The sequence below is a fragment of the Mustela nigripes genome, chromosome 16, assembly GCF_022355385.1.
Source record: "Mustela nigripes isolate SB6536 chromosome 16, MUSNIG.SB6536, whole genome shotgun sequence".
In the NCBI taxonomy this organism is placed as follows: domain Eukaryota; kingdom Metazoa; phylum Chordata; class Mammalia; order Carnivora; family Mustelidae; genus Mustela; species Mustela nigripes.
In genome coordinates this window covers 13,675,713-13,689,337 of record NC_081572.1, presented here as the reverse complement: position 1 = coordinate 13,689,337, position 13,625 = coordinate 13,675,713, and the positions used below count along the sequence as shown (strand labels likewise).

At 37.9% G+C, this 13,625-nt stretch overlaps 1 protein-coding gene across 11 annotated transcripts in view; it reads right to left on the bottom strand.

Moving 5' to 3' along the window:
* BPTF (bromodomain PHD finger transcription factor) overlaps nucleotides 1–13,625 on the bottom strand; it is a 159,081-nt gene that overhangs the window by 53,381 nt on the left and 92,075 nt on the right. For all 11 annotated transcript variants that reach the window (XM_059379970.1, XM_059379973.1, XM_059379971.1 and 8 more), the window contains 3 exons: nucleotides 5,479–5,608; nucleotides 4,212–4,350; nucleotides 749–928 (listed from right to left, as the gene is read on the bottom strand). In XM_059379970.1, coding sequence (XP_059235953.1) covers nucleotides 749–928; nucleotides 4,212–4,350; nucleotides 5,479–5,608 — 449 coding nt within the window. The remainder of the gene's footprint in view (nucleotides 1–748; nucleotides 929–4,211; nucleotides 4,351–5,478; nucleotides 5,609–13,625) is intronic.

The window sequence follows — 13,625 nt, the reverse complement described above, 5'->3', positions numbered from 1 at the left end:
TGTTTTGTGGTCATAAAATATCTTAGGGCTCATACATTACCTAGCTTATCTAGTTTTTAAAAAATGACTTTTCACAAAAGACAACGTAAGTTCCTCAGAAGGCTAGACCCAGTAATTCCACTACTAGGTGTTTACCCAAGAGGAATGAAAGCATATATCCATATAAGAACTTACACATAAATGTCCTTATCAGTATTTATAACATCCAAAAAGTAGAAACCCAAATGTCCACCAACTGATGACTGGATAAACAAAATGTGGCACAACCAAAAAATGGACTGTTATTTGGAAATAAAAATGACAAAATGCTGACACATGCTACAACATGGGCGAAGCTTGAAAACATTACACCAAGTCAAAAAAACCAGAGCCAAAGGACCACATATTACATGATTTCATTTATATGAAATGTCCAAAATAGGGCAAATTCATAGAGACAGAAAGTAGACTAGTAGACTGAGGGGGATTTAGGGAGGACTGGAGACTAACTGCTAATGAGTATGAGGTTTCCTTTTGGGGTGACGAGAATGTTCTAAAACTGATAATGGTGATAGTTGAACAGCTCTGTGAAATACTAAAAACCACTGAACTGTACATTTTATATGGGTGAGTTATAAAGCACATGAGTTATGATTCAATAAAGCTGCTATCAAAGAAAGACAAGGCAGTACCTCTTCCGCTGTGCGAGTCTGATCCAGTGCAATTTTATCACCCCCAGGCTGCCCTCCACACCGGATACTCTCCTTACCTTGGTCCTTCTTCTCAGTAATCTTGGAAACGTCCATTTCACTTTGGTCTGCTCCTTTGGCAGCATCTGAATCTTTTACCTCGCCTTTCTCAGAATCAGGCTCTGTTTTTATTTTTTTTGGACTCCGTGGACTTTTTCTTCTATCTGATTCATCCATATTTTCATCCGCATTATTTTTGGCTAAAAAGAATTGAGTGTGTATATGTGTGTGTGTATATATATATATATATATACACACACATATATATATATATATAATTATGGTTATTCTGAATATTAGCAATTTACTTTAATAAATCTAGTTTAGTGGAAATTATCAAGTAGTTTCCAGCATTTGTACCATTTTTTAATAAAAAAACAAACCACAGAAGTTGAAAATAGTCTATATTTTCCTAATATGTTCAGCTGACTGAAAGCATAAAAGGAATGAGTGCATTTTAGTAGTTCTTTAGAATCCTTCACTATGAGACTATTTCAACCGCTCAATAACTCCACTAGGTCTACATCAGTGTTTCTAACATACTTCGTGTTAAAGAATCACATTAGAAGGATAAATACTTAAGTATTTTTCACCCAGAGTCCACGGATAGACTTCAAGGCTATCCAAGAGCCAGTAAAATTAATTATAGAAGTTTGTTTACGCACTTCCTCCCCCCACCCCTGCCGGGTAGGGAATCAGCATTTATCACAGAATAAAAGAGACTTCAGAGAAATAACCAAATGCAATGTTTGGCCTTGTCTGAAGCTAATTTACTGCCAACAGTAAAATGGTGTCTCTGGCACAATTGGGGTAATTGGAATAGGAACTGAGACTCTCAAGATGGATGTGTTAAATACTGTTAGTTCGTTGAACGGGTAATGTCATGACGGTTATGGAATGTCTACTCTAATTAGAGCTATATATGGAACTGGTAAATAGCATGATTTCTAGAATTTGCTCTAAATACATGGGAAAAAAGAACTCCAGGAAAAAAAGTAGATGATAACTAACAGGAGAGTGACAGAAGCTGAATGATGGGTTGCATGGGAATTCATTTTTCTCTTCTCTTTTTACTCTCATGTCGTTTCAAATTTTCCATAAGGGAAAAAAAAACAAAACACAAGCCCACGATACAGAACTATTGTCCAGATGAATTTTCTTGGGCCTCACAGGCATTTTCTACCTTTTATTTTCTTCTTTACTTGATCCCAAATATCCCAAGGACTTCTCAACATATACCTACTTCTTATTTAAATAAATGATTCCTTCCAGAAAGATTTGGCTGAGGGAAGGGAAAAGAGTGGAAAATACAAACTCAGTATCTGTCAAGACAGTAGCATACTGGTGAAAGAAGAAAGAAATCAGATAAAATAGTGACAGGATGCATCTGGACCCCCAGGTACCACAGGACAAAAACTAAGCTGATACTCTCCTTACTCAGTGCTTCTTTAAGTAATTTCAGAATAGTTGGGCAATATGTTTTCGATGTTTTCAAGCTGCTCAAAGAGAGCTTTATATGATGGCAATAGCCCATTTAAAAGCTTTAAGAATCCAGATACTTAGACAATTGTAAAATATTTGCAATTTCCTCTCCATTAAAGGTCTTCTTGACATACAGACTACTAATTAAGATCCTGCTAATCCCTGCACATCAATACCTTTACTGACACTTATAAACTAATATGCAAAACAAATGCATCCAGTCTGAGTTAGAATGGAGGTTAGAGATAAGGGACACACACAGTCAGCAGTCAAGTTGAACACCTAGTCTTCTGATGCTAAGTCAAGGTCCCTGAACTGCATTTCTCTCTGGTTTTCTCCAACACATCTGTGCTTCTATCATATGATCAGACTAGATTAGCCACTCTTATAGTGACTAGTAATTCTGAGATAATAAATTGGTGGTTACTAAGGCCTTCACTGTAATTCCTACTCTGTAGTTAAATTAAGCTAACAATGTGCACTGTGCACTTCTACCATCTAAAAGATGCTGGAAGACCAATTTGGTACCTGACTGGATAAAAGCCCAGCACTTGGACAACAGAAACTGTATGCTACGGAAAGTAGTTATAAGATAAACCTACAAAAGTGTAAATGTTTTGCTTATTGATAATCTGGATTTTACTACACGAGACAAACCAGGTCAGGCACAACTGAACAAAAATTCTCTGGAATTCTCAGTGCTATCTGGGTAACTGGAGCAACAAAATGGCAATAAAAAAGTTAACAATCTTTTAGAATTTATTATAAAGGACACTCAACTTGAATATAATCAGATCAAAACAGAATTTAATGTTGAATAGTTCTATTTGGCAAACAAATACTCATTGAGCATCTTCTGTGTGCAAGATACACAACAGCCATATAAGTTCCAGTGAGCCTTATGAAATACATATTTTTTCTGTTAAAGGGTAATAATCCAAAATGATAACTTTACCACATTAACAGTTTCAAATATCTAGCCAGTAGGATTCACCAGAAACATTCACAAGAAGTCCAATTAGTTAGCTACGTACGCACGCAGCAGTCACCATAGCACAGGTTTCATAGGAGAGAACACACCATCACACCACACACGGACAAATTATACCGCAGAGTGAGAACTGCTTTTGAAAACTGCTCAGGTAACAAAAAAGAGATGGCAACGGAGCATGCAAAGAGGACGGTGGGAGCGAGGAGACATCGATTGTGGTCAGGGCTGTGTCCTCTGTATCTATGTGAACTATATGTAACGTCACATCTTCAGGAAATAACCTGCTCATGGAATGTGAGATTCAAAATGGTCTCTTCGTAGGGCAAGTTCCCCTCTAGACTGCTGTGATTCTGAATACCAAAGTGTTAGTGAATAACACAAATGGAGTTAATACCTCCCTCATTTACGTGGAGGGGTCATGGAAGTCTCTATTGCTTCTTTTCTGGCTTTGTCATGTGCTGTAACATTGAGGTTACCAGACAGGTGGCTCCTTAGGAAATAAGGCAATACTGAACTTAAGATTTCAGAAAAACAAATAAGTGGCTCAGGCCTTTTCTCTTTCTCTTTTTTAAGTAAGTTCTATTCTATCATCTTTAACTGAAATCCTAGATATGAAAATCCAAAGAATAAATCCAATTTAAAGTATTTTAGGGAGCGCCTGGGTGGCTCAGTGGGTGAAACCTCTACCTTCAGCTCAGGTCATGATCTCAGCATCCTGGGATCAAGCCCCACATCGGGCTCTCTGCTCAGCGGGAAGCCTGCTTCCCCCTCTCTCTCTGCCTGCCTCTCTGCCTACTTGTGATCTCTCTCTGTCAAATAAATAAATAACATCTTTAAAAAAATATTTTAGAGTTTATTATTAATTAACTACATTGGGAGTTCCATATGTTCTATTAAAAATTCCAGAAAAAGCACTTTTATCCAAAATATGTACAATGTTCTACAAATTTATAAGAAATAGTACAAAATCAGAAACTGTAACAGAGAAAAAAATAACTTCAATTACTTACTTCCTTCTAATGACTTTCTGTAATTCACATTAGTATTGCCTGGCAATTTAGGAACAAACCTATAAACATGAGTTTTACTAATCCAGCTCCAACCACCATATCCTGTTACTCTGTATTCCTCTCCTTTTTGTTTCCAAACCTGGTATAAATGAAAACATTCTGATTAAACGAGAATGAGAATGCTTATAAAGTACATTTGCTTTTATCTATTTTCACCAAACAAGATCAACAGTCAGGCAAATAAGTTTACCAATTAATTTTATTTTCAACAAAAATAAAAAATTTATGAAAAAACTGATTACAGCTGACCCCTGAACAACACGCAGTCAAAAATCCACGTATAACTTTTGATTCCCTCAAAATTTAACTACCGATAGCCTCCTGTTGACCAAAGTCTTTCCAATAACATAAAGAGCTAATTAACACATATTCTGTTGTTATATGTATTACATACTAAATTCTTTACAACAGAGTAAGCTAGAGAAGAAACTGTCATTAAGAAAATCATAAGGCAGGGGCGCCTGGGTGGCTCAGTGGGTTAAGCCTCTGCCTTCGGCTCGGGTCATGATCCCAGGGGCCTGGGATCGAGTCCCGCGTGGGGCTCTCTGCTCGGCAGGGAGCCTGCTTCTCCTCATCTCTCTCTCTGTCTGTCTCTCTGCCTATTTGTGATCTCTCTCTCTGTCAAATAAATAAATAAAATCTTAAAAAAAAAAAAAAAAAAGAAAATCATAAGGCAGGGGGCACCTGTGTGGTGCAGTCTCTTACTTTTGGTTCAGGTCATGATCTCAGGGTCATGAGATCAAGCCCCATGATGGACTCCATGCTCAGAGCGGAGTCGGCTTAAGACTCTCTCTGCCCCTCCACCCCTACCCTTTCTCTAAAATAAATAAAATCTTTAAAAAAAGGAGAAAAATCAAAAGAAGAAAAATACACTTACAGTACCATAGTGTATTTACCAGAAAAAAAATCTGTGCGTAAGTGGACCCATACAAACCCGTGTTTTTCCAAAGTCAACTGTACCCCTTTCTAATATGAAAAATGTAACACACTTTTACAGTTTTCTAACAATTTCAACAGATTAGTCTAACGGCCCACCTATATTCTAATAAGATAAATTCATGCTTATAAAATTGCAAGATTTACTTCGTTCCAACTAGATTAAATAAAAGATTGTGTCAAAAGTAAAACAGAATTTAGATACTCAAAGTTGTAGAATACAAGTCTCAGAAATGGCTAAACCTATTCTAAAAGTTATTAGAAAAATTACCTGATGTTTAACTGGAAATGTGTATTTTACCCATGTGGCTTGCTGCATCGTTTCTTCCTCTTCCTGTTTTTTCTCTTTTTTCTTGACTTTCTCCTTTTCTTCTCTTTCAATTGATGTCATCCTGTGTAACCTAAGAGTATATGAACGGAAAGACAAAGGGCATTTAACTTTGAAAAATAAATTAAAAAGACAAAAATATAGTACTGCAAATTAGGAAGACAGAACTGAAGGATGGTTAGCTATAGTCCCGTGACCTAGACAACTCCAACTCACAAAAATAGATAGATATAGAATCCCAAAACAGGAAAAATCAAACAGTAGAAAGAAGCAAAAATATCCCAATCTTCCCACATGGGTCCTATAAGAAATACACTCACTTATGGCTTATTCCTGAAACTATTCATATATACACCAACATCATATTTACACAAAGGGAATACTACATTACAATCACAACCACACAGCTTTTAATCAATGATTAACTGCACTAGGAGATCTTTTTATACTGAAGATACAGATCATTTTAAAGATTTAATAATATACCCCACTGCATGGACGGACTATAATTTATTGAACCAGTCCCCTGTTAAAGAATACATTATTTCCTTCCCACCAAAAAGAACAACAAATACAAACTTTTATTTTAACAACCAATATTTCTAATTCTATCTAGCACTGGGGGTTTTAAAGCCATCACGGGGCCCACTAATACAGAATTCAGGCTTTCTACATCCATAGAGAAAAAGGGGCCCACAAGTCTCCTGCTTTTGGGTGAGGGAAAGGGCTGCAGAAGAAGGACCCACACTGATTCGTGTCCATCATTAAATACAGGGCATGGGCCACACTCATTTTTAAGGACAGAAAATGGCTGTCATTGCACCCAGCAGTAGGCAAACAGGTGGGCCTGTGGTGAGGCTCTACAATAAGATGATTCGACTGGATTCTTGTGAATGAGAGTATTTCCCATAAACAAGGAGAATGACCAAAACCCAGGAAGAGAAGAGTCTGTCTCTAGGAGCTGCAGTGGTAGGAAAACTGCTTTATCATACCCTATCCAGATGTAGCCAATCCTGCACGCATAGCTATGTGGAAGAAAAAAACAAAACAAAACAAAAAAACACAAGAGATCTTTTGTCAACTGGGGGAGGCAGTGGTGCTGGAAAGATGTGCAAGGGGATTTAATTCTTTTTATCTCTATCCTCCCACTAAAAACTCCTTATTTATCTCCATTTTCAAGAAAGCTTTGTGTATCTGTGAATATAGGACCCACCGTCTAGCTTACCTCAGGCCAAGAGAGCTCCTGCCTACTGACTGCACAGCCACTAGTAGAGCAAAGGACCTTCATTCTCTCACAACTGATGGAGGAGGGGAAAGGAAGTGGATTCTCACCGGGGACTAAGTTAATACCAACCACCACCAATTTGCCACTACTTTTGGAACCAGGGAGTGGGGCAAGCTCTGTAGGTACAGCTTGGTGGATGGCCTGACAGTCTCAGCCAGCTCGAGAAAGGAAAGAGGGACTGAGCCAGGATCAAGTAGTATTTCTGAACACAGTTTTTGTGGGCCACACTTTAAAACCCTCTGAAAGTTCAGGTCTGACCACAGCAACTGCGCCATCTTCGCTGACAGTGGCCGGGAACAGAGCACTGTGTGGGGAGACCACTGGAGCACTCTGGGAGCTCACAGCTGGGCTGGGAGCTCGCACTCAGTGTTCACTGGGAGCCAGAAATATTTCCATCATCAGATACAAAGGTTTCACTTTGCTGGGATGCCAGTACTGTAGCTAATCTGTGATGTTTGCTACTCCAGAGTAAATTCTGTTGTTCTCACCACCACCAAGATAATCCTTAGGTTTTGGCAGCAACAAAGCTCAGCTCCCATTTGCTTGGGAGGAAATCCTGGCTACTGCTGGCAGCCTCGAAGCCCCAGGAAGGAGGGCCGATCAGGCTGGTATGGTGCAGCTTCTAGCTGCCGCTCTACACCGGCAGGCACACTGGGTGGCAAGTGTTCCTTCCACACCTCCATGGTTCAACTGAGAGCGTGACCAGGAGTAGGGACCAAGCGTTAACTCCACTCCTAGTCTTCACATGGTGCCCAGGGTCTTGTGCTTGCTTTGCTGTTATAAACAAAGCTATAAGAAAAAATGTTTTGTGTCTATCTTGGTAAACTTGGAGAGCATCTCCAGTGTCCCCTAGTGGTGGGGTAGCTAGGTCCACAGGTTCTTGCACTTAAAATGCTGACAAGTAAAGCCACAAAGTTCTTCAGAATTGTACACTTCCCACTGCCATCAATTAAAAAGCCACCCTGCCTTCCCACACCTTCACTCAAGTTAGTACCAAACTTTTAAATTATTAGCCCAACTGAGAGGTAAGAAATTATAGCCCGCTGTTTTGATTTACATTTCCTTAATTATGAGAAAAGTAAACATTTCTTTTTATGTCCACTGGCCTTTCATATTTATTTTTCTGTAAAATGCCTGTTCAAATCCTTTGTCTTGTCTGTACTGGACTATTAGTCCTTTTCATTTATAAAAGATCTTTGTCAATTAAGGTAACTTCCCATTTGTGGTGCAAATATTTTTCCTCAGTTTGTCATCTGTCTTTTGAGTTTGATTATAATATTATTTTTCCACTCAGAATTTTAAATACATATATCCACTCTTTTCCTCTATGGCATCTGGGTTTTACATCTGTTTAAAAAGAAAGTATCACAACAAAAACATAATTAATCCATGGTTTCTTAGTGAAGCTATTTAATTTTTTTTTTCTTTAAATCTTATTGATCTGAATGTTTTTGCTGAGGCAGGAATCTAGGTAATATTTTCTCCAAAGTATGTCCTCTTTCCTCCTCTTCTATGTAATGCTGTCATTGCTAGATGCTCACATGTGTTTAGGTCTATTTCTGGGTTCTTTCTTCTATACTGCTACCATAAATCTTATTTTTTATAGTAGCTTCAAAAATGTTCTAATATCTATTCCCTTTTTTTCTTATATCCATTTCCCTTTTCTTGCAATTAATTTTTCTATCTGAAATGTTAGTATCATTTTGATCAAGCCTGTCTGCCCCCCAAGGAGGGAAAATCCTACTCATAATGGAAATGAATATGAATTTTGATAGATGAAATTAAAATAATTATCATAATGGATGGTTTTCAAAAATGTAGTATACATATCTAAACACATGATGCATCTTTACCTTTTCTTTTTTTTTTTTTTTAAAGACTTTATTGATTTATTTATTTATTTGAGAGAGCGTAAGTGAGAGAGCAGAACCAGGGGGAACAGCAAAGGTACTGGGAGAAGCCAGGTGTCCCTCTTCACCCTTTCATTTACTGAGTATCCTTTCTATCTTTAGTAAAGTTTTAATGATCTCTTTACATGGTCCTAAATATTTCTTGGTAAATTTATTCCTAGTTATTTGAGAGTTTTTTGTTGTTGTGGGCATCTTTTCTTTCATTATAAGTTTTTAAAAAATATATAAGATGTAACCAGGTTAAGAAAGAGAACTTTGTATCACTAACCGGATACAGCAGAAGCTAGAATGTCGCGCTCCCAGGCTGTCATTACCCTGACTTTTGGGTTATCGTCTCCACGCTTTTCTTTATAGTTTTATCACCATGTGTGTATCCCAAACGGTATAAAGTTTGGCCTTTGAGAATTCAGTAACAAGAATAAAACTGGCTGCATGAGCAAAAGAGCGATACTGTTACCATTAAAAGACGGTTCCCAGGAAAAAATAAATTCGTCACTGGGTTACATTAGCCTCTTCTGGTGGAATCTGAGGGTAAGGGTCTGAGTGAGGCCGGAAGACTCTGGGCTCACCATACTCACGGCCGTCCGGCTGGACCGTGTGAAAGCAGGGACACTGCACGGAAACGATCCAAAATGGACAGCGATGGACTTCCTGCTCCTATGCCTTCTACTGATTCTCTGGGGAGACTTGTGAAAATTCTCCCTTTTCCCCACTGACTTGGGCTTCTTGGGTAGGTTACTATTTGTCCACGGGTATTATTGCTTCCAGAATTTACTGCTGCTGTATTATCTGTTATTCCCCTCTTCTCTGTGGGGTTATACTTTTAAAAAATCCCCCTGCCATAGTTTTCAGGGAGTTACGCAGAGAACAAAATTAAATGTATTTAGATGATTTGTTATTTTAACTCAGAACTCCCACAGTATATTCCACATGGTTCCTGTTACACAGAAAGTATTGCTCAGGAGACGGGGTGGACTAGTTGGTTAAGCGTCTGCCTGCGGCTCTGGTCACCCTGGGACTGAGCCACACATTCAGTTCCCTGCTCAGCACAGAGTCTGCTTCTCCCTCTCTCTCTCTGCCCCCAACTCTTGCACACGTGCATGTTCTCTCTCTCAAATAAATAAATACAATCATTATTTAGTTTTCAGATTGTTTCTGGTAGTTTTTCTATTTTCTTGGGATTTCTAAGCATCTAATTAGGTCAACTGCACATAATAATTATCCCTTATCTGCCAACATGTCCATACATACACATACACACACACATATGTGTGTGTTTTATTTCTCTTGACAAACTACATTAGGTATCACTTTAAAGAAAAGTTAAAAAACAGCACTGATAGTGAGAATTTTTGTTTTGTTCCACTTGAATGTTAATGGGAACGTATCAAGAAAGCATGATGGTCCAATTTGGAATACATCTTTATGGGGAGAAAAAAAAAGACCATTCTCTTTCTGTATTTAATATGATTTTTTAAATTAAAATTAATTAATGGACTTAGACCTTCTAGGTATCTAATGAGATGATCAAAGTTTTTGCTCTTTGGCTTCTTAAAACACCATGATATTAATGATCTCCTAAGAGTGGACAAGTCTTCCATGTCTAGGGAAAGCCAATTTAGCCATGGTTTATAATTTTTAAAAAATTTACTCCTGAATATATCTGCTAATCTTTTAAAAGTACCTGAATGCACATCTACTTGCCATGATTAACCAACGATAAACATTAATAAAGGAGACAAGGCCATGATTTTCGAGTTATCTTTTGTCCACTTCTATGTATCGAGTTTTAGAACAGTGTTATACTAATGAGTAACAATCTGCAAGATTTCCTTCTTTTTCCATTTTACAGAAAAGTTTGAAAAGAATTACCTATTACCTGAAATCTGAAGAACTTCCTTTATGAAGTCATCTGGTCCTGCTCACCTCCTTATGATAGGTACAGTGATATCCTTTAAACAGAACCAGAAATCCTTTTCCTGCTTGAGAAGAGAGCCTGGCCTATGCCCTAAGGTCCAATAACAGAGAAGAGGGTGGGGGACCCTCTCCCAATCCTTCTACGCAAAACTAGAAGCCCAATGGGCCCTTCTTCTATGGATGTAGGATGCCTGAATACTATGTTAGCGGACCCTCTAAAGGTTTAAAATTCCCGGTGCCAGCGAGACTATTTCAGAAATACTGGGTGGCACAGCCCCTTTCCTATTTTTGATGGTTATTTGTGTATTCCCCCTTATTTTTTCTTTCCTGATAATCTCATCAGAGGTTTATAAATTATAATGGGATCTAAGATATGTTCTCTATTTCATTAAATATTAAATATTCAACAGTTCTTAATATTTCCAGTCTTCAGGGTGACTTCTTGAGATGTGTGCCTAGCTAATTAATTAATCCGCACTTCTTTTCTAATGTAAGCACTGAAGACTACCAACTTCTCCAGGGTATTCTTTAGTGGCAGCCTACAAATTTCAGTATTATGTAGGAATCTCGTGAACATTCAATTCAAAGTGTTTTCTAGTCTCCATTATGATTTTTCTATGAACTTTTTTTTTTTTTTAAGATTTTATTTATTTGACAGAGACACACAGTGAGATAGGGAACACAAGCAGGGAGAGTGGGAGAGGGAGAAGCAGGCTTCCTGCCGAGTAGGGAGCCCGATGCCGGGCTCCATCCCAGGACCCTGGGATCATGATCTGAGCCGAAGGCAGACACTTAATGACTGAACCACCCAGGCGGCCCCGAACATTTGTTATTTATTTATAAGTGTATGTCTTGGGTTTCAAGCATATAGCTATTATATTTCTTTGAACTTTTACCACAGATGTCTATCCACAAACAGTATTTTTAACATACTAGAATATATGCTTTTAAACTTAAATAAACAGATTCATATACTCCATGTATTTTTAAGAAAAGAACTGTTTTTACTCTATTGTACATTTATGAGATTCAATCTTGTTCACACTTCCTCTAGTTTCACAGCTGTGTAACAGCCCATTATAGAATCACACCATAACTTAAATGTGCCTAATTATGGACAGTTAGGGACTGTTACCAAATTTTACCATGAAAAAATACTGGAAGAAACATCTTGGGGTGCCTTGGTGGCTCAGTCAGTTAAGCGGCTGACTCTTGATCTCAGCTCAGGTCTTGATCTCAGGGTTCTGAGTTCAAGCCCTGCATTGGGCTCCACAATGGGTGTGGGAACTACTTAGAAAACAAACAAACAAACAAACAAAAACTACATGTCTTCTCATGTACACATGTAAGGTCTCTTTAAGGTACTGAGTTAGGAGGAGAACTGCATTTTCAACTTTTGTTTTTACCAAATGATTCTTTAACATGGTTGCAGCAACCGTTTCACTCCTTGTTCTATCAGCAGTGTCAGAATTCTCTTTCTATTATGTGACATATTTGCCTATATTTTTAAAATTTTTAACAATCCGATGGGTGTGAAATAGTAGTCCCTAGTTTTAATGTGCATTTACCTCACCTTACTGGGAAATTTTCATGTTTTTGGCTATTTGTGTCTCCTGTATATTATATTTGTATCTTAGGTCTTTTCTCCTACTAAACAGTTTGTTTTTTTCTTACTGAACTGTAGAAGTTCTTGAATATATTGTGAATACTAACATTCTTTTGATTATAGTATGATTAAAAAAAATCTTTAACCAGTCTAGGACTTGATTTTTTAGGATGACACATTATTATAAAATTCAAACAGAAAACAATCCACCATTCACTGATCTGTATGTCATAAAACCACATATTTAAAGAAAGGGTATAACAAAACACAAACTTAAAAATTAGGGTTATCTCTCAGGGAACGCAAGGTAATGTAAATGGAAAGTAGATCCAATAATGATAATGTTCTTATTTTTTAAACTGGTTGATGAACTCTCAGGTGTTATTTTACTATGACCCACTCTTGCTTCATACTACAATTTTACGTATGTATCACAATATTAAACACGAAGAAGTCAAGTCACTTGTACTAACGGCAGACACACAGACACATATATGCACACTCATTCTTATCTGATAGATAACAGCTTCTAAACAAAGAAATAATGCCACACTTTGGTATGTTCTGAAACATAATGAATCAGGAAGGAAAGAAAAGAATCAAGAGTAAGAGAAAAGAACGAAGTACGGGAGGATGTTGAGGGAGAAGAAAAAAATACAGGAAGGAGAAGCCAGAGGAAAAGGGAAATGGGACGGAAAGAAGGCAGGCAGGAAGTGGAGGAAGTGGGGGGGAGGGAAGGAGGAAACTTCCCTCATTCCAAAAACATAATCTCGTATTTTCTTCCTGGGAGATCTGCTTTTCACATTTAGGAATCACTCCACCTGGAACTACTAGGTCCAATTTTTCTACTGGGTCCCATTTTCCCCATATAGGTAACTCAAACTGTGTCATCAGGCCTGCTACTGAAGAGTTCATCCTTTTTAAAATGCTACTCTATCAACCATTACATGTCTACACATGGGCTGGTCTCTTCCTGGATGGCTTATTCTGTACCACTGGTCTGTTTATCTTTGTATCTATACCACAGTATTATTACAGCTACTGAGTAAGTTTTGTTATGTAGTAGGACAAGTCTTTCTATCCTGTCCTTTTTTTTTTTTTAAAGATTTTATTTGTCAGAGAGATAGGAAGAGATAGAGATAAAGCACAAGCAAGGGGAGTGGCAGGCAAAGGGAGAAGCAGACTTCCCTTCAAGCAGGAAGGAGGATGTGGGGACTCAATCCCAGGACCCTCGGATCATGACCTGAACGGAAGGCAGACGCTTAACTGACTGAGCCACTCAGGCATCCCTCTACCCTGTTCTTTAGATGTAAACCCTACTATGGCCCTTTTTCATATAAAATTTTTTTAAATCATCGTGTCAAATTCTGCA